At 43.6% G+C, this 20362-nt stretch overlaps 1 protein-coding gene and 2 long non-coding RNA genes across 3 annotated transcripts; 1 reads left to right on the forward strand and 2 right to left on the reverse strand.

The window, feature by feature from the left end:
* Window positions 1–1231: 1231 nt before the first annotated feature.
* On the reverse strand, window positions 1232–6761 carry FAM110C (family with sequence similarity 110 member C). The gene is made up of 2 exons (XM_061460667.1): window positions 5452–6761; window positions 1232–2690 (listed from the first exon to the last, which is right to left on the reverse strand). Exon 1 carries the CDS (start codon window positions 6579–6581, stop codon window positions 5484–5486), a length of 1098 nt encoding a protein of 365 aa, XP_061316651.1. The 5' UTR covers window positions 6582–6761; the 3' UTR covers window positions 1232–2690; window positions 5452–5483.
* Window positions 6762–7092: 331 nt separating this feature from the next.
* LOC133273444 (uncharacterized) lies at window positions 7093–11214 on the forward strand. Its single transcript, XR_009744804.1, has 2 exons — window positions 7093–7144; window positions 10810–11214. It is a non-coding gene; the product is annotated as an uncharacterized LOC133273444 (long non-coding RNA).
* A 3351-nt stretch (window positions 11215–14565) lies between these two features.
* On the reverse strand, window positions 14566–15867 carry LOC133273445 (uncharacterized). The gene is made up of 2 exons (XR_009744805.1): window positions 15678–15867; window positions 14566–14857 (listed from the first exon to the last, which is right to left on the reverse strand). It is a non-coding gene; the product is annotated as an uncharacterized LOC133273445 (long non-coding RNA).
* Between the last annotated feature and the right edge of the window lie 4495 nt (window positions 15868–20362).

Genomic DNA, 20362 nt, shown 5'->3' on the forward strand with positions numbered 1-20362 from the left:
GACCTGTTCATAAAGACAAAAAGAGGGGTTAAAAAATATTCATTATGGGGCCAGTTCTGATTTTTCTGACCTCTGCCATAAAACCGCCATCAATTTTGAGAAAGGCTGATGCTCAGTACTTTCAAGCAAATTAAACATTATTTCTTTCTAACATTGAAAACTCACGACCCACACATCTTTCATCTTAACTTTTGGGAGCTGCTCAACTAAAAGAGCAGAAACAAACAGAAGTTTGAAATTGAAAACAAACTTTTTCTTGAAAACAAAAGAAAATAACACTCTTCAGTGGCAGGGCAGTGATTTGTAACACAAAACATTTTTCTTGCAGTCTGAGCTGTCTACAGTCATCCATATTTTCAAAGAAAAGCAGTCCTTAGCTCTGACAAATGCATATGAACATTAATGTAGTACAGCACTTTGCCAAGTGATCATGAAAAGAACAGATATGCCAAGTTGTATTCTTGACTAATAAACCTAGACCTCATCCCTTAAAAAGCTGCACCTTAGGTGCACAGATCTTACCACATTAGCAGCATCTTGGGTTGGACTTTTCTGAGAATCATCCTTTAATAATAATGTAACAAATATACATAGAAAATTCATTATTTAATAAACATATCCCTATGTACTACCTTCCTTTTAAGTTTCCAGAAGCTCACTCAAGCAAACTATTTAATTTTCTCCCAGGTGGAAAGCAGGTTCAACAATTATTTTATCTGGAATTGTTATCCATCCATCCCAAAAACTGCAGATATGTAGACCTTAGTACACAACACTAGAAAATGAAGACAAATGCTCTGCATTCCCAGACCATGTCTGTAACTGAGAACTGCCAAGTACATTTAACAGATATAAAAATGGAGCCTAGATGGTCTTGCTGTGAATTTAGCTCATGTCAACTACACTGCGTGATGAGCACCTGAAGGTCAAACTCTTAGAGTGCACAACATTGTCGTAGGTTCCTCCTACCACCAATGTTTTAATCTTTGATGCTCACCCTTGCCCTTTCCGCTCCTCCAGATGTATTTACCAGGAGTGGTAAACACTTCAGAAACACAGCTTGAGTGCTCAGTTGAGGTCAGCATCCACCCAGCTGTGACAGCAGCTGTTTTGGGTCAGGAGAGGCAGCGGCGGGAGCTGCCATGCTGCAAGCAGGAGGAACGCAGAGAATGAAAGTTGGTGTTTCTGGACTCCTCCTGCTGCCGATCTGACAGTCAGATCGTAAAAAGTAAACTTTTAACCTCTGCAGCACTCTCAGGTCAAGTCACTGCTATGCCAGCTGTGCAGCTGTCATAGAGGGGCATTGGTGCAACTGAAAGGATTTGGCTTTGACTGTTGGGATTTTTTTTGGCAGGGGGTGTGGGAGTGTTGCATTTTTGTGTGGTCTGCAGTGTCCACAAAGAAATGCTTTGGTGCAAGACATTTTTTAGCAAGCAATGACAGACTGAGGTAAATGTTTGAGGCACAGCCAGCAAATTCCATGAGTTATTGTAGAGGCCTCATTCACTACACTGGTGATCTGAAGTACTTTTTATCAGCTTTTAAAACACATTTAGCTTGGCCAGTCCAAATGAAGCATTTTATTGATGATAGTGAGCAAGGTGTTGTTTATGCTGGGCATTCCACTCTACCAGGACATTTAGCTGCCACTGCTGTGCCCTGACATGACTTCTTGCCTTGCAGCACAGGGATGCAGTCCTGCACATCCTAAGCACAGCCTGTACTCCAGAGCCATGCTAGAGAAGTGTGGCCATACATAGCCTGGGATACAGTTTCCTAAGCACACTGCTCACTCATGGTGCATAAAATTAAATGTGCTAAACCACAACCTGCCAAACCTTGCAATGTTTGCAATGTCAGAGTTGAAAACGTATTGCAAAGAGAGTGGAAGAGCCTGTGTACATGTGAATTGTACTGTTTTGCAGCAAGGCAGTAACAATGCAAAACACTCCCTTACTTTTAACTACCTGTTTCTTGGAAACATGCTCCTGAAAATATTTGGGGCAGGGTTTTAAAGGCTTCTCCTCCCCCCTGGCTTGAGCAAGTTGTGAGACAAACTAAATGGATACAAGGTACTCCAGTTTGGCTTGAATACTCTCAGAGAAAGAGAGGCTTGGCAGGGATTTAGCTTACAACATGTTTGCCAAGTATCCCAGATAAAGCTGCCACAGTTAGTCCTCACCAGCCAAACAACATCTAATGATGTCAGAATGAGCCCTGGTCAAACAGCCCTGGCAAGACAGAGCCTTTGAACATCCGGGTGGAGCCTGTCTGTCTGCAAGAAAGTGCCTGACCCAGAGGTCATTGCCACTTCATTCCCACTTTCTCCCCCCATTCTTGTTGACAAACTCATTGCTGGAAAGAGATGGATGCACAACACAGACCTTCTGTCACAGCCTGGAAGAGCATCCTGGGGCAGTGAGCTGATGCTGAATGTTAACCGTGGATGGCAGCCGCTGCCATGCTTTGCTTTTACAGGAGCTTTCGTTTCTTGCTGCCTTGCTGGAGCACAGTTCACAATCTCTACTTGTCATTGTGCTCTTAGAAGCTCCTGTGTTTGTGGTAAGAGGAAGGCGGGCGAGGGTAGGAAGCAATAATAAAATACTAAACTTGGACAAAGCATTCATGAGCTAGATGAGAGAAGAGTTTCTTCCTGTGTCTGGTTTTGTTCGACTTCCAAGTCAAGCATTCTGAAGAAAGAGAAAAAATAGTGTCATTTATTATTTATCACATCAGACAAGCATAAAGTGATACTCTAAAGCTTTTATTCAGCTGCTTATGGCAATTGCCAACATAGTAAATTCCCCTGCCAGGAGATTTCTGCTTGAATAATGAACATCCATATAAGAATGGCACTAGAAACTCAAGGCTGAATAATCTTGATTCAATCCGGGAAGAAGGACACAGAGTGAGCCCCCTTCTTAAGAGTTTGAGGGACTGACAGAGGTGCTGAACTGCAGAGTTTTAATCCAGGCAACATGCCACTGAGAAGCAGCAATGCCCATCTCACTGAGGACCTCAGTTTTCTGAAGCTCTCCACCCATGCTCAGACTCTGCAATCATCACTCTGATGAAACGTGTTAGGGAACCTGACCCTTCAAATAGCTGTTTTATTTACACGGTGCCTCACCAGGTCCCAGAGAGCTTATGAAAAATTAAACGGAGAACATAAAATATGAATGGAATGATCATTGGCCCGTAAGAGCCCTGCAGTTCTTGAAAGACGTTTTACACATAACGAAGGCTGCATTTTAGAAAACAGGTTTCTGCCTTTTTTCCACAGATGGTGCAACAATTTTCAAGCCTCTGTGTAAAATGAGGAACTTTCAAGGATGTACCTGGGAAAGCAAGGCACATTGCTGCCTCAGGCAGCACAGGAGTCCACTTCCCATTAGTAAACAGTAAGCAAACTAAGCAGAGCCAAATATATGGATAAAGTGAAAACACATGGATGTTTAACTAGATGCTGCATTGTCAAAGAAACTAGGGCTGAAAGAAAAGATGAACATTTTGATCAGAACTACAGGACTCATCCTGCAACCACATGGTGACAACAACTCTCAACTTAAATTCTGCCCAGCAAATGCCCTGGTGAAGCACCTCCTCTGCAGACTGTATGCTCCCTGGGGTGGTCACCAGCATCTCCTGTCTCAGCTGCAGCACTGGAAATGCTTAGCACTGTGCAAATGGATGGGGAAAGGGGCCAACTGCTCCCTCCTGAGCAGGCTCTGCGGTGATAACCGTGGTTCTGGCCCTGGATCCTACCCCCAGCAAGGGCATTTAGGAGCGAACAGGCTTTTATTTTGGTTTCCTTCAAGGAAATATGGTTGGGTTTGTTGCGTGGTTTCTGCTTGTGGTGAAATCTGCCTCCCATCCTGCGTGTATAGCAAGGCCAGCAACTGCAATGAGCAACAAGCTTCACAAACTGCCACCTGCATCGTTTTGTTTTGTGACTCTCCCTGGCCTTTTATCAAAGAAGGATGAGAAAGGAGAAATTACTAACTTCAGGAGAGCCCTGTCTTCCTTCTAAGGTAATCTGGGAAAGGATCTGTTACATAACAGCACTTCTTTAAGCTTTCAGCTGGATACCTGACAACCTTTCTTATCTACAAGGGCTTGAAATGTTTGTGTGAAAATGGCTCTCCCTGCCCCCCCTTCCTCCTCCCTCAACTTGCAGGAAGAAAATAGGCATTTGAGAAAAATTCAATTTTTAAATGTGATCCAAATTTCACATCATTAAAACCAATTCAAAGTAAGTACATGGTTTCTTGCTGTATATAGATTAAAGGAATCAGAAGTGACAGTCCCACATCCACACAGGAAAGAGGCTCAAGCACTACTTATTTCTCTACGTTCATAAGGCCCACAAGCTCTATCAACAGCAATATCTATACTAAATAATGCTCTTCTTACACACCAATTACGAACTGTCAGAAAATATACATGTACTCCTTCGTATCAAGACCTACTCATGCAATTTTTAAATGCCACACTGTAAGTAGTGGTACCTATCCTAAGGGCTTCACATATTGGAAGGAGGAAAAACCTGTTATCTACTAGATCATCAATACCAAAAGCTCCATGAATACAGTTCTTTCTTAGGAAATCAGATGGAGAATAAACACCGCTTTTATTATAACCAGGATATCGACTTTCACCAGGGCTACATTTGTTCTGCTTCTGTCTGCGAAGTAATTGATTTCCAAGTCTAGATGCCACATATTTGTAATAATTATCTCTAGTTTAAAGCATTGAAGTACCCCTCTAACCAAGGCAAACATCACAACGGATTTCCAGCTACCAGTGCCAAACCACATAGCAAAACCCACTGCAGAGGAGCCAAATACGCTACAATCAAACAGGACAGAAAACAAAAGCCTGTGAACGCAAGGGAGCATTTCACCTGGAGCAAACTTTTATGGTTCCAACAGAAAGGTGAAGGGGAAATAGGATTGCTAGCAGGAGCACCGACTCTGCTTTGCCTTCCTGATACTTGGGGGTGCCTATGTGTAAGGGGGAAGGGAAACAGTGAGGGACAGTAAGGAGAGAAAAACTGTAGCAGTGTAGTATGAATACAGTGTACACCTAATTAGTAATAGTTTCAGTTCTGTCTGTTATCTAAGCAACTGCAATTAAGGGTTGAACATTTTTCTAACTTTTTATTCTACCATTTAATATAGGAGAAATTGGAGAAAACAAGCTATTTACAAAGCAGGAATCTGCAAAAGCCAGACATCCCTCATAGACACTGACTCTGACTCTCATGTATTTGTTTGTATTTTGTAACAACACAGATTTCTGCTTTGCAAAAAGCCTGTATGGGAACACTTTGTGTACAAAGTAGTTCCCTTCAGTCTTCATGAAAAGACTAAAATAAACTAAGAAAAGCCAACCGCTTGCTAAAGAGGAAAGAGAAATACATAAATCAACAGGGTGAGGCTTTGCACACACCTTGAGGCTGCAATGTACGCTGAAAGAAGCCATCATGCCAGTTCCTGGATCATTTTGTTAGCCTCCTTGGCTTTCTTACACGTGTACAGCCATTTGATTATCCGAGCATTGCGCTCAATCACAGAAGTGCTGCTCGGGACCTGCTCTGTGAGTTCATCCTCCAGGAGCCCCTCGTCCCCGCTGTGCCTCGTGAAGTCGCTTTCGGACGTTGCCACACTGATGCTGCGGATCTTGAAGGAGATGTTGTCGGACACCACGGAGAAGTTCTCTCTCCCGAGATCCTCGATGACCTCCTGATCCAGGCCACAGTACTTGAAAAATGTATCAAACTCGGAGAAAGACTTGGAATAGCGAGAGCTGATGTCCGACTGGGAGCGATGGAGACCTCTCCTCTTCACCTCCTTGACCTCCTCAGGAGGTATACTCAGTTTTGAGGGTCCCTCATGCTCTTTTGTACATACCCCTGGTGTTTCAGTGCTCATAGTCATGGCTTGCTCCGCTCCATGGTTGCTCAGCTCACGGTCACTATCTTTCTCTGAGAGAGTCTCTTTGCTCTCGGTGGCTGCGGTGTCCTCCATGACTCTGGGCATCTCAGGGGAAGCCAGCTGCTTCTCCTTTACAGACCCTTGGAAGATCCTCCTCACCAAGCTCCCCCGTGAGCTGTCCTGGCTTTGACCTCTCCCGAACTCGCATTTCTGACGGTAAATCACCAGGGAGTCCGGCCGCATCTGCCTCCTGGGGGTGCTGCGCCTGGCTATGGGGGGGGCGTGCTGCAGGGGCGCCCGGCAGGCGTACACCGCCTTCGACAGCTCCAGCGGCTTCGCGCCCTTCCCTCTCCCGAAGTCCCTGCTGGGTTTCTGGCTCTCCACCGAGCAGGTCTCGCTGCCGCTCTCCGAGGCTGAGCTCAGCACGATGACGGGCTCCTGCGTGGTGCTGATTACCCTCTGGCTTTTTACGTACTTGGCCTTATCGGCTGCTAGCCTCTCCACGGCACTTCTCCTGCCGGGGTTGCTGGCCTCCATCTGCCTGCGGAGGTACTCGGGCCCCTTGTTAAGGAGCCGCAGGGTGAGGGAGGAGTGCAGGTCGGAGATGGCGTGCATTCTCACGGCCCTGCGGAGTTCAGTTGGCATAGCAGTTCCAGGGGCGCGGGTCCTGCTCCCAGTCCTGGCTGGGAACGGGGAAAAAGAAGAAAAACACCGCAGAAAAACTCTACTAAAAGAAGGGAAAAAGGCAAAGGCTCGAACACACCGCGGGCGTCCCGCCGAGGGCCCAGCTCCCGCGCGCACCCGCCGCTGCCGTCGGGGCGCCGCGTGTGCGCGCTGCCGGTCGCTCCCGCCCCGCCGCCTCTCCGCGCACCCGCCCGCGGCTGCGCCGGCCCCGCCGGCAGGGGACAGCCAATGGCGGCGCCGTGCGGGCGGCCCCGAGCCGCCCTGCGCCGGCACCGGGCACACCGGAGCCTCCCTCCGACCGGGACACCGCGGAGCTGTGCCTGGGAGGGGTCCGCCGGCGCCTTCCGCCTCTCCGTTAGCAGCCTGTAAGGCTTACTATGCTGAGAGGTACGCCTGCCGTCGTGATTTTTAGGGAAGGAGGTCGCTTCGGCTTCCAGAGTACGGAATGCACTTAAGAAAATACGGGGCATACGTTTCCAAAGGGGCAGAATTCGCGTCTGGGGCTGGCGGTTCCCAACAGGCAGGTCAAAGCCACTGGATGTAGTTTAAACACCTGAAAATTAGACACGAAAGTCACAGGTGATCACCTGGGGCAGCCTGGGCATCCAGCTTGGACTCGTGATCTCCTGTAAGATGCACCTCCTCTGGGGTCACTGATAACTGACTTAGAGATCACTTTTCTACTTATATAGAAAACAAAAGCCAGTTTAGATCTGCAAAGTTTCTCACGTATAGTTGTGGGTCATTTAAATTACTTCTGTGGGATTATAATATCAGAATGCTTTTGTGGTGATTGACTCACACTTGGTCTCTACAATCACTAAATTGTGGCAAACAAGTCCACAAAGGGAAAAATGAGCTATGGGCTTCCCTGTCCTCGTTACGAAGTTTCAGGATACACCACTTTGCCACCAGGGACAATTTGCTTATGTGGCGGGAGAAAAATCTTACCAAGCATCATTAGTGTCAGGAAAGTATAGGTCAAAATGTTGGGTGCCCATCCCCCTCTTCAACCCTGGGAGCCTCTGGTGCATGGAGCTGCTTTGCTTTTGGATGGGAAAGCAACAGCTTTTGTGCCTATACTCCCTGACAAGAGTGGGACTACCCAGACAGAACTCTGCTATGATGTCTGCACGCAGGGGCTGTGTCATCACCAAAGAGTCGAGCTGCATGAGTGACATCCACGTCATGCTCATTCAGGCATGCGAATGTATGAAGTACTGACGTGTGACCTGAGCAGCTGGGTTTTCAGCAGAGCTGCACTCCCCTGCCTCTTGTAGGGATATTTCCATGTTTTCTGTGTGCTATCTGTTCCACTGCCTGCCTCTTGTAGGGATATTTCCATGTTTTCTGTGTGCTATCAGGACCATACTAGGGTTCATATAATCATATAATCACAGAATGGTTTGGGTTGGAAGGGACCTTAAAGATTATCTAGTTCCAACTCCCTGCAATGAGTGGTGACACCTTCCGCTAGACCAGGTGCACAAAGGCCTGTCCAACCTGGCCTTGAATGTTTCCGGGATGGGGCGTCTACCACCTCCTGGGCAACTTGTGCCAGTGTTTCACAAGCCTCATCATAAAAAACTTTTTCCTTATATCAAGTTTGAATTGACCCTCTTTTAGTTTAAAACCACTGGGTTTTAATAACATTGGGTTGTTGCCCAAGAGACCATGCAAGACATGGGCCAACTTCCCAAGCACGTTGCAGGGCGCTGTATGGTCATTTTTGAGTGTTATGAGCACAGAGTGATTCTCTTGCCAATACGGTTCTACTGCTGGTTTTCTACTTAGTTCCTCTTAATTCCACCTTAAATGTTCCTAGGCATGTAGGTCTGAACTCCTACATGCAGTTCATACACAGATGTGTAAGAATGTATGTGATATCGTTACATATTTAAGTGCTTCGTGGAAGGCTAATTCCTTTTGACAATGAGTCTTAGCAATAAGCCAATAGATGAATTTAGTAATGAGATTAAAGTCTCATTCTCATCCCCATATTGACAAATTTGTCCTAATTTTTTTCCTTCGGGTTTTTCCTTGGAGTTTTATGACACTGTATAATGTAACAATATATATTCACATGCCTCCATGCATTTTAATTCATGCTTGTTCCAATTTCTTGTACCTTGTATCTGTTTATCTTTAAAAGCTTACAAAAAAACTCTCTGCCATGTTTTGTTTGCATTAATTTAAAATAATGAGAAGACTGAATACACATGAATATCATTAAGAGTGGTTTTATTAAGCAACTCAAATTAGTTTCTTTATCAAAGTTGTTTATTCATTCCTTGCCACATGCAAAAGCCACTAGTACGAGCAGATACATTGTTTTGTCTCTAGACAATAGCTTTGTGTTTAGAGTTGATATGCAAAACCAATATTGAAAAATATTGATTCTTTTGGATGGAAATAATGTTTTTAAACATAAATAAATAAATAAACAAATATTTTCCTTCCACATAAAATTCCCTAGGTTTTGAAGGCATGCCTGAAAGATAAACCTGGACACTTTTGATAGAACATTTTTCATTTTCAACCAGTTTTCTCCCCCTGTCACTGACAAAGGAAAATGTGAAAGTTGATTTTCTACAAAGTGCATGTCACAAGAAATTTCTCATGAAAAATCACAGCAACCCTTTTCAGTGAGATACTTCTTGTGAATCCTGGGTGATAACAATGACATTTAGAGTCAGAGAAGAGCCTTCCCAGGGTCAGAAAACATTGTGATCAACAATATTTTTCAACCTTGTCTCCCCTTTGATAAGATACATTAACATAGCAGCTGCACTGTTATGTGATAGTTTCAAATGTACTTAGGTCACATATTAAATACACTTAAGTTTAAAATATGTTTATGTTGTTTGAAATATTTATGTATCTTGGAGCTAGCTCATATTTATGGATACACTCTTACAATGTTCAAAGAAGAGAGAGCCATTGCATTTTTTCTTTCTGGAAAGCAGAGTGAAAGGTAGCATATTACGAGAACCCCAAGCAAACCAGCTTTGCCCCTGGCCCAGCACAGGCTTGGAGCAATAAAACTGAATAAAACCAGACACAGCAGCACCCGTCCCTTAGCCTGTCAGTTGGCATCAGTGTCTCTCTGGCATCAATGCATAAGGCAAGAGAAGCAAATCCTGCACACACTAAGCCTTAGCTGACACTGTGAGTTTTTCCATGGAAGGGGTGTTTTATGAAACACATCTGAGGCAGTTGGTATTTAAAGTTATCACTAAATAGAGAACAGTTGAATATTAAGTGGAGGATGGCAGACTGTGTCTCACACTGTTTATATTAATAAGAGATGTGTCTGGGGCACATTTTCTGGCTGCTGGAGACTGGAAAGCCAGTAAATGAGAGCTACTGCAATGTGACTGCAGGTAAAAAGTATAAAGCGTGCAAAGCAACGCTTAGGTCATTGCTGTCTACTGCTCCCACCTCATTCCCCATGTCAGTGACACTCCTTTGATTTATAGTGGTCAAAGGGCAAAAGCGGAGTTAATGGCAGTGGAAGGTAAAAGGCAAGGAGAAGAGAGGAGGAGAAGGGGAAGCTCAAGCCCCAACACAAATTAGAAGACCATTTTGGACATCCACAACACATCCTGTGTCTCAGGACTAAGATCTCTCCCCTGTAGCAGTTCTCAGTCCTGGGCTCAGGTGTTGCCTGAAAAGCAGGAGCAGCCCAGATCAGAGCGCTTTGGTCTTGCTGTGACATACTGAGCGGTGCCACTGGGTGTCCTGTTTGCTGCATTTGAGTGATGTAAAGCACCCACTAAGTGGAAATAAACAGTTTCAAACCAGCTGTCTCCACTAGGGAACTTTCAGGCCTTCGAGATGAAGTCAGTGAGGTCACAATTCACTCTCAGTTTCTGTACGGTAGAAGATACATGCATGCCTGCACATCTTCAGGTAAAACTTGAAGACTCAGGGCTCGAGTGCTATATAGCAAAGTTTGATAGTGGCAGTCCCCCATCAGTTTTGTGTCCTCTTTTAGCCTCTTCCACCACTGCCAGATTGCTTAGCATTCTTTCCCACCCCTGTAGTTCCAGGTTGTTTGCTTCATTAAACAGCTTAGCAGCTTAGTCAGAAAACATCTTCGTCCTAAAATACATCAGTCATAATTGTCATTGGTGGCTTTATTTTTTAGTAGAACTGTTTTTCAAATCCCATGTGTACCACTTTCCAGGTTGAAGAGCCATCATGGACCAAACCAGGGCTGTGTATTTTACATCTCAGTTTCCAGTTGACATATGGAGAGCCTTATTATAATAAGGAGCAGAAGAAAAGTGATGGAATAACACAGTGAGAACAAGAGATTAAAGGGAGGACAAATGCAATGTGCATTACACCAGGCAGTGCCAATGGAGAAGATATAAGCAATGTCATGCTTCCATTGCTTCTTATGCCCTTTTGTCCCTGCAGTACATCTAAGTGTACTAAGTAACTTCTTTTTTTTTTTAATAACACCTCTGACATGCCTAACACATGTAAAAATAAAAAAAATCCAACCGAAGTTTGGTACCTAATATATGTAATAGTGTATTAAAATGGTGAGATAAAATATTGTGATTAAAAAAGACTGATCTATTTACCATGCTGTCTGAGGGATGAAATTAATTGAATGATATATAAAAGGAGGGGGAAGAACCAGAGTTTTCACAGTAAAATACAGCTACAACATTGCAGAGGAAATGAGTTAACTCCTTGAACAACTCTGCTTGATCCAGAGTAAGACCCTTTCAATTTTGAAGTCTTTTATGAATGAACATATGTTACATGTGCTAAAGTAAACTCTGCACTCAGTAAAAGGTTCTTACTGTTGGTTCTGTCATGTATAAATTGGATAAATGTTCCCACAGTCTTCCCCTGTAACCGCAGTCATAGCTTGCAGTTGTAAAACTGCATCCCTTGGTGGTCGCAAAACACTTCACAAACCAACCAAGCTCATACACAGTCACTTCACCCAACATAGGGAGAGGTCAAGGCACTTCTTTAAGTACTTTATCCATTTACAGGCAGCATTAATACAATCCCTCTCACTCATAAGCATATTAATCCACAGAATTTTCCTTTGGGAAAATACTGTTAGCCTACTCTCATATGTAGCTAGCTTTGGTCATGGAAAAGCCCTTTCACCTAATCTAAAGGTGAACCCAAAAAGGGTTTAAAGCCTTACATATCCATGTTATTTTAAGGAAATTCCAGCAATGGTCCATCCCTGGTGGTGTTTAAGGTCCGGTTGGACAAAGCCTTGTGTGACATGGTTTAGTGTGAGGTTTCCCTGCTCATGGCAGGAGGGTTGGAACTAGATGATCTTAAGGTCCTTTCCAACCCTAACTATTCTATGATTCTATCTGTGTGTCACTGGGATCCTCAAAACTCTCTCTGCTGTCTCCCTGCCCTGTAGATGCCTAAATCAATCAGGGCAAAGTCTTTGTTGCTGTGGTGCCAAGGCTTAACACGTCTACCCATGGGTTCAAACACCATCATGGATCTATTGTGGTCTAGCAGCTGAGAGACTTAGTGACTGCTTATGTCCTGTGAATTCTTCTGCTCATTCTCATACATGGGCTCTCTCAGAGCACACATGCCAGATTAGGAAGCCTATGAAAGGTCACCGATTACTGGACTTGTGACAGAGCACTGCCTGTTACCTGCTACATATAATTTATATCCCAATAGTTGAGCTACTCAACTGGCAAGTGCGTGAGGCCATTTCCTTCTTTCCTTGATTTGGAGCAAAGGTTTCAAATCAGATTTCTTGCTTCCCAGCACAGCAGTTGTAATGTGGGTGCTGTAGTTCATTGTCACTCAGATTCTGCTGATGACAATGGGTTTATTTTGCTTACTTAATTAGAAATTTACTGAAGATAGTAGCCAGAAGATAGTAATTCTATAATTTAGGGTCCATGTATCTAGGAAGTGGGGGATACCATGTGAATTTTTAGTTGGAAGGATATAAATAGGGAAGGTTGAAAATGTCCCACCTTCAATGATGGTGAAGGTGTTCTCTGGAGATCACAGAATCACAGAATGGTTTGTGTTGGAAGGGACCTTAAAGATCATTTAGTTCCACCCCCCTGTTATGACCCAGCAACCTTCCACTACACCAGGTTGCTCCAAGCCCCATCCCATCCAGCAACCAATTTTGATGTATTTTTCTGAGATGGCAGCAGACATGCTCTATGTTTTCAGTGTCTACTAAGCTCTAGCAGTGTTTTGAGCTGGACAGCTTCTCAAAATCTGTTTGGCTGCAAGGAAGATGGAAACACAAAAAAATCACTGCTCATCATAGAGCTCCTTTTAAATGTAACTGTCCAACTCTATCTATCATGGACACAGCTGCTAGTGCTTCAGGAGATGCATCTATCAGTCAAACACCATAACACTGCAGAGATCACCTGCAGAGCACAGTGCCAAAACTTGTAACATACGGACGTGCAACATACAAAGCCTGTCATCTTCTGTCTAAGATTTTAATGGTAAGTTGGATGAGATAGTGATTGCTTCCTTCCTAAGGATTTCTTGTGTCTGTGAAATACTCTGAAGATACAGCTAGCAGTTGCTCAATTTTCCTTATCAGTGGTTGCAAAGTTTAGCCTCTTTCTTTATGTAATCTCTTAAGATCTGACTGAAGACAACATTTTATCTTCCTATATATTAATGGATATTAATGGAAGAGATCTTGTATGGTCTCTCTAGCAGTTACTGGTGAGTGAGGTCTGCACATTGCCTTTCCACGCCACTGCTGAGATGCCTGGTGGTTTTCTATGATTCTGAGGAGCTTAAAGTCTTTCCCATATTCCTTAGCATGTGGGTCTGCAGTTTAGTTCTTGATGAACATGTGATAGCTGAAGGAGACTGCTGGAGTACAGGCGGTCTAAGGGTTCCCCAGGGTGATTGCGTTTTACTGTTGTAAGCGCCAGAAATATGCAAATCTGGGAAGACTGATAAACGTGTTTCTAGCACAGCTAGACAAACAAGCAAACAGCTTGTTTGCTTTACCCTCTAAGTATTTTCAGATCTCCTTCAGTATTGTGATGCAAGAGCTCCTTTTGGAGTTCAGATGGGAAAATGAACTAATTTATCAAGACAGTTTCCCTGCCAAGGACAAACCTCTACATTTAATAGCCATCAGTCACTCTGTCTCTGAGGTGTGGTGGTTTGTCCTGTCACTTTCTAAAGGGCTTTTGTTCAGATCAGATGTAAAAGGCAAATATCTTCCAAGCTTAAAAGGGAGCCTGCAGTCTGCTCTGTATGTATGTTTCCTTTGCTTAGCTTTAGGAGTTAGCACAGGCTCTTCCCAACTATCTTATTTGGCTAACAAGAGAGTTAAATAGTGTAGATGTGGTGAAATCACATCTGTTTTTATCTCCAGGCCAGAGAGTAAATGTGAGCCCACCAATGCAACGCTGAGTCCTCAGTATAAATTTAATTCATTGTCTGTTTGACCATCTCTAGCTTTTCACTGTAATATGCAACAGTTTTATACATAAACTAATGCTGAGTTTGGCTGAGTCTATTTGATAATTTTCTGCTTGGTTTAGGCAGATGAGTAAGTTTCTCTTACACTACGGAGCTGTGTTTTAACTAAGCTTGGGAAGACCTGTGTTGTAAGTGGGTTCTCTGACACAGTTGTTTACATTGTGAAGTCGGGCCATGTCCAACAAAACTCATGAATGCCATACCCTTTGCTTCCTAAATGCACCCCAATATCACCTAAGCTCTGCATAACAACAGAAGAGTGTTCCCAATACTTGTGGGATGACCTGACTACGTATTCTTGATTTACAGGCATTTATCTTGAAAGTGATAACAGATTTCTACTCATCTAATTGACTCTGAAGATTAAATAACATCTTTGATAATGAGAGTAAAATGGTTTAGCTGTTCTGTATAATTATATCAATTCCAAAGCTATACAAAACAAATAAACATAAGCCCTGGTATTCAAGCCTCGTTAGGTTTATGTTGCAACAGCTACATTAAACAAAATTACAGATTCAGTCAGATCTTATCATGCTGGTGTTGTGGCAGCTCTGGACAGGATCACACTATTCGTACTGCAGGGCTTTTCTGGGAATCAGGGTCCAGATTCTTCAACAAACAGCTCCACCCCTGCCCTGCAAACATTAACTCAGGTGCTAACAAGATGTTCAACCCCAGCTTAGGATGGGAGATGTCCACTTCTGGCTGCTGGACTGCAAGGATTCCCGTGCCACTCCTGTTTCTTTCTGCAAGAAAGAAGACTCAATGAATGGAAAAGAGATGGAAGTGTTGGAGATTTTAATCATTTATCCCATGTGACTATTCAGTGTCCAGCCAGGAATTTACCTGTCAGAAAACATTTTTCTACCTATTTCTTGTTATTTTCTGTTTTTGCAAGTACAGCTGGTACAGGAGCCTTATTTATGGCATCCTTTCTATAAACCAAGCGGTATGTTTAAGACTTTCTAAGATATCTTTCATAGAGAAAACTAAAAAGGGAAAAACTTACTGTTTTTTTAAAGTAGATGCCCAAGGCTTTTGGGTTTTTACTAGCGCCTGGCTTTCATGGTGGTGAGCTAAATCAAGGGACGGGTTGTGACTTGATGTGTATGAGTAGGCCAGGGAGGGAAGGCGAGCTCTTTGTCCCTTTGTTCCCACACTGACTCCACTTTGGGGACATTCAGCTGCCCTTCTCTGGGACACAGGAGTTCCGCAGGTGCTGCTCAGAGAGATTTCTCCTCTGGAGCCCCTCCAGAGGGTTGCATGGATGTGGCTGCCCCAGGTCTGGTTCCTTCTGCCCCTCATCTTCTACAACCTGCACGCCCAGACAGGCAACCTGTGGTGTGCAGCACTGGTAGTTTACCCTGGCTGACTAAGTACAACCCTTGCTTATCAGATGTTTTGGACAAAATGACCCCTGTCTTGCTCACAGACATGTCAGTTGTCACAGGAGTAACACAGAAGTCTGGGGCAGAGGGACGGAGGGGCTTGAGGTGGGTGTAGATTTGCTGTTGTTGTAGTATAGGTAGCAGTGGTCTGCTTTCACTTGCTGGTGCCCCTGTATACCTTGGGCATTGGAGTCAGCCCCATGACCTGAGTGATCCAACAGTGTAGATGTGCATACTTTGCTCAGAGAAGGGGGATAAATGGAGTTGGTACAGATCGTACCATCGGAAATTCAGGTTGGATGCAACCTTAGAAGATCTTTAGTTCAACCTCCTGCTCCAAGCAGTGTCAGCTGTGACACCAGAGCAGGTTAGGGCCTAGAAGTAAAAATAGTTATGAGGATGGATTATATAAAGACCCAACCGATTTCACAGAACAAGAGGAACAAGGAAAAAAAAATATAAATTAATATCTGATAATTTGATATTCATGAACACCTATTTAATTTCAGTTTTTTCCATGATCCATTTGTGAAATTTTTCTATATAGATTTTAGCTTCTGGATCATGTATTGAATTGGTCTGGAAATTACCTAGAACATCCTTAGGCACAAAATAAGAAAATTATATCAATATTAAAATCAACTGACACACAAAGAAATGTGATGTGCTGTTTATTTACAGTCTAAAGCAATTATTTATCCCCAGTGAAAGTCAGCCTTCACTGGAGGGAAAAATAAGCTCAGTTTATTGCTCTTTGGCTTTGAATAGAAAGTCTCTGTTATGTTAGTAGCAGCTGAACTGAGAGGGAGACCTGTAATGTACACCTAGTTGATCTAATTTCTTGTTATGGAAAGTTAAAGAGTAACTGCAGTAGTAATTACAAATTAAGTTCCTCCTTAGACAATGGCCTCTATTACTACATTTGCTAACCCCCCCAAAAAAAACTTCACCCCCTCACAGAACCACCTTTAAAATGATTAAATGATTAAATTATAAATAATTTAATGATTAAATATTATGGGTTGGTTTTGGGATTTATTTTTCACATCACATGAAAATTTTTAATTATTTCATTGACCTGTTTAGGATCTGTGCCCAACATCTTATGATCTTATGAAAGTGATAAGAATTAATACACAAACTCAAGTCATGCAGTATGTTGTAGAAAAAAGATTAACTGAAATCCTAAATCCTTTGGTTTAGGGCTGTTGCTCAGTAATGCATGAACTGATAGTTTTCGTTATTAGCATTCTGGATTAACAGAAAAAAAATATTTCCAAAATCCCATAATTATGAAGTTTTTTAATCCAGGGGTTTGTGCACCCTGTTTGTGTGTGGCTCTCCAATGACCCCAATTACAGAGCAAATGTGATCCTTCCAATTTTGTAACGGCAAGCATCCCACCCAGACTGAACTAAAGCACCTTCCCAGAGGGGAAGTTGCCATGCAAACGGGCACTAGCACAGCTGGTTATGCACAATTTGAGTCTCCTCTTGAGTCTTCAGGTGTCTGTGTGCAGTGTGAGCACTCAGCACCTGGCATGGTCAGCCCTGATGCATGGTTGGGAAAGATGAGGCAGTGGTCGGATTAGCACCGTCTCTTTTCCTGAGCTAAACCCCTCTGAGGCTGGAAGAGCAAAGTCCACCCCTTGAGGACATTTTGCTGAATGGGGGCAGCTTTCGGGGGGGAAAGCATGACTCTGAGGAGTGTGTACCGACCAGGAGCACCTGCAAATACAGCAGCAGCTCTGGATTCATGTGCTTCCTTGTGGTGCTTCGAACTACCCTTGATCTGCTTTCAGCAGAGCCATCGTTTGCTGAAGCATTTGTGAATCACTTGATGCTTGCACAGACTTGTTGAGAACACCAAAGTCATCTGCCAGACCACAGTGTTCCCAGCTTTTCTTTCTTTCCTTCCCTCTTGAGCCTCCTGCTTCAGCCAACTTAAATTGTATGCACATGGCAGGGGTGAAGAGATAGGCTACAGATCGTGAAAAATAACAGCATATCCTCCTCATCATTTTTCATGCAAAAATGAAGACTTTCTGTATGATGTATCATTGAACGTTAAGTTATAAACAGCTCCAGTCCCCACTGGCTTCAGAGATAAGGACACGCAGCACCAGGCAAGTTAGTTTGCTCAGAGATACAATCACTCAAGAAATAAAAATAACTTGAATCCTGTCAAGCTAGCCAAAGACGTCAGTACTTACTGAGCCTTTACAAAAGCTTTTTGAAGAAGATGAATGCTGTAAAGAGATTAACTTATCACTTAACTAATTAGAATTATTATTTTTTAATAATTTAAACAAAATTGTCAAAGTATAATCTTTAACTTCTTAGATGCTTGAAAGTACTGTAGTCAAAGCATGCACACAATGAATTACTATTGTCTTATTTGAGATGATATATATCTATTTTGAATATTATGTAGGCATTTCTAGCACTACTGAATAGTAGATATGACATATCAAAGAGCTAGGTTGCATCTCTGAGCTTTAAGGTCAGCACTCTGCCCTTTATGAGTCAATACCACTTTTGGAAGACTGAGATTATACATTGGTCACAAAATTAATTTATTATGTTTTAAAGGATTTTAGAGATTGAAGAGGGCTGATTGGCAAGGATGTCAGCTGGCAAAATCAACTTTCATTTCCATACTGCTGCACACAGCATGGAATTAAAAAAGACTCAAAATCTTTCCTTTTCCAGAGAAAGAAGACAGATAATAGTCAATGTTTTAATGAACACTTAAACAATTTTACACATAATTTGAAGTAGTGACACTTCCAAATCCTTCTGCTAACAGAGCCATTACCTACTGTGGGTCTCGAGTTTCTAGTTGGTGAGTATAAATACAGCATTACCAAAACTTACCCCTTGGTGAGGGCACCACTTGAAGTCTGTGATCCACATCAGTATCCCCTCACCTTCCAAACAGTCCTGACCTTCTGCAGTGATGAATGCATTTTCTTCCACATGAATAGGAATTTTCCTTCCATTTGAAACTGGACTACTCCTGTACATGAAATATTTCTCTTCTGCCTGTCGCTGAGGGTCTCATGGACAGCAGTGGCATAACACTGTGCAGGTCTGAAGCTTGGCCTGTGACCACTGTTTACACAGCACCAGGTTCTTCGTGGTTCAACATAGCAAATAATGGGCACTGCCCATGGAAATAGGGGCTGTGTTTGACAGCACAACAGCAGCAAGGTTTTGCTTCTTTGCCAGTAAGTCACAATATTTATCCCTGGTTTAGCAATGCGTGGCTTGGGGTAAGGAGTATTAGAATATTGGCAGAGTCATTGGACTAAAGCTTTGCCCTGGGGAAGACTGAAATGCATTTATGGACACATGCGGTTGGTATTTTGTTTGGTTTCAGAGCATATAAGCCCCGCTGTCCACCTTTTCCCCTCCCTTCTCCCTTTCAGCTCTTACTCTCCATTGTCACTCCCTCTTTTCATCCTGTCGATCCCTTGCTGCTGTTTTTGGCCAAGCCTTCAGTAGCCTGCAGGGGAAGTGGTCTCCCTCATCACGCTTGTGCTAATTGGGGCCTGATGAGAGGCATTTGCTTTTCCCTTTGTGCTTATGGCTCCCCAGCTGGGGTCCTGTCTCACTCTCCCCTTTCTGTGTCTCTTGGCTGTTCCAGGAGGAGAGCAGATGCTTCCCTGCTCCCCTGCAGAGAACAGCTGGCCACTATCACTGCCATGTCATGGACCAGAGTGTGCTTTGTGCCACCCACCCAGGACACTTGGAGTCTTCCACCGGGATCCTGCTCTGCAGAGAGAGTCTCGTCTGCAACAGAAGTCATCAGTTTCTCTCTGAGAATAAAAATAAACAGCTGAGTCCTTCTCGGTGTTTAAAACAGGACCTCTCCAAGAGCAGATAGCATGTATATTGAAAAACACACACGTTAGTAGGAGATCGCTGTGAAGATTGCTTTTCCATTTTTAAATATAACATGGAGTCTGAAAAGAGCCATATCTGATGTCAAAGGGTAGGAAGAGCACTCATGCACACAGAGCTCACTTATAGGTGTAATCCATTGCTGTGTCAGCATCAATGTTAATTCAGTTCAGGCATGGTTTTTCAATCCAATCTCCTGATCATCCCCTTTCACAGCACTTTGATTTGCACTTCCAAGTGATCTCAGATTTCCTGGACTGGATCCTTTTTGATAAAAGCATACCAGAGTACCATACAGCTCCTAACAGGTAGGTGGATGAATGTGCCCCACTTCTGCTGCGCTGATTACCTTACCCATGTGTCCCCCAGAGCAGCAGGTTCTGGCCTGGCTTCCCCCCCTGGTGGCAGCAGGAAACTGACCTAAAGCCTCTGATTTCACACTGCCTGGCAGATCTGGTTCCCCCTTCTCCAAAAGCACGGTGAGAACACGTGTGGATATGCACGTGTGCTGTGCTGCAGGGAGAGTGTCTTCAGAGCCTTTCCAAAGACGGCAGCAGCTTCCTTCCCGCTCTGCTCCTGGAAGCAGGATGCTGCCAGGGACTCCCCACTCAGTACAGCTGCAATCCAGTTCATCCTCCAGGTGGTTTCTTCACTCCTTTCAGTTAGATCATTCACCCCTGGGAACAGATCTAGTTTAAAAACATGATATGGGAAATTCTAACTCCATTGTAAGGAGTCACTGAAGTTTTTTGTTTTGCTTGCAAGCAGAGGCATGCTAAGTTGGTCATCTTTAACTCACTGTTTGTAGAGCAGCTTGTGGCCATTTGGTCTATGGTCACTGAGGACACACACAGAGGTTCCCTGACAACTCCACCTTAATTAGGAACTGATCTCAGCTTTCTCACAAGCCAGCAGAAACAGTGCGTTTTTGTCAAGTATGAGGAGTTCTCCCAGGCAT

Source organism: Pezoporus flaviventris, unplaced genomic scaffold, assembly GCF_033815535.1.
Source record: "Pezoporus flaviventris isolate CSIRO_AGI_PZ_B2104156 unplaced genomic scaffold, CSIRO_AGI_Pfla_v1 ptg000031l, whole genome shotgun sequence".
Lineage (NCBI taxonomy): Eukaryota > Metazoa > Chordata > Aves > Psittaciformes > Psittacidae > Pezoporus > Pezoporus flaviventris.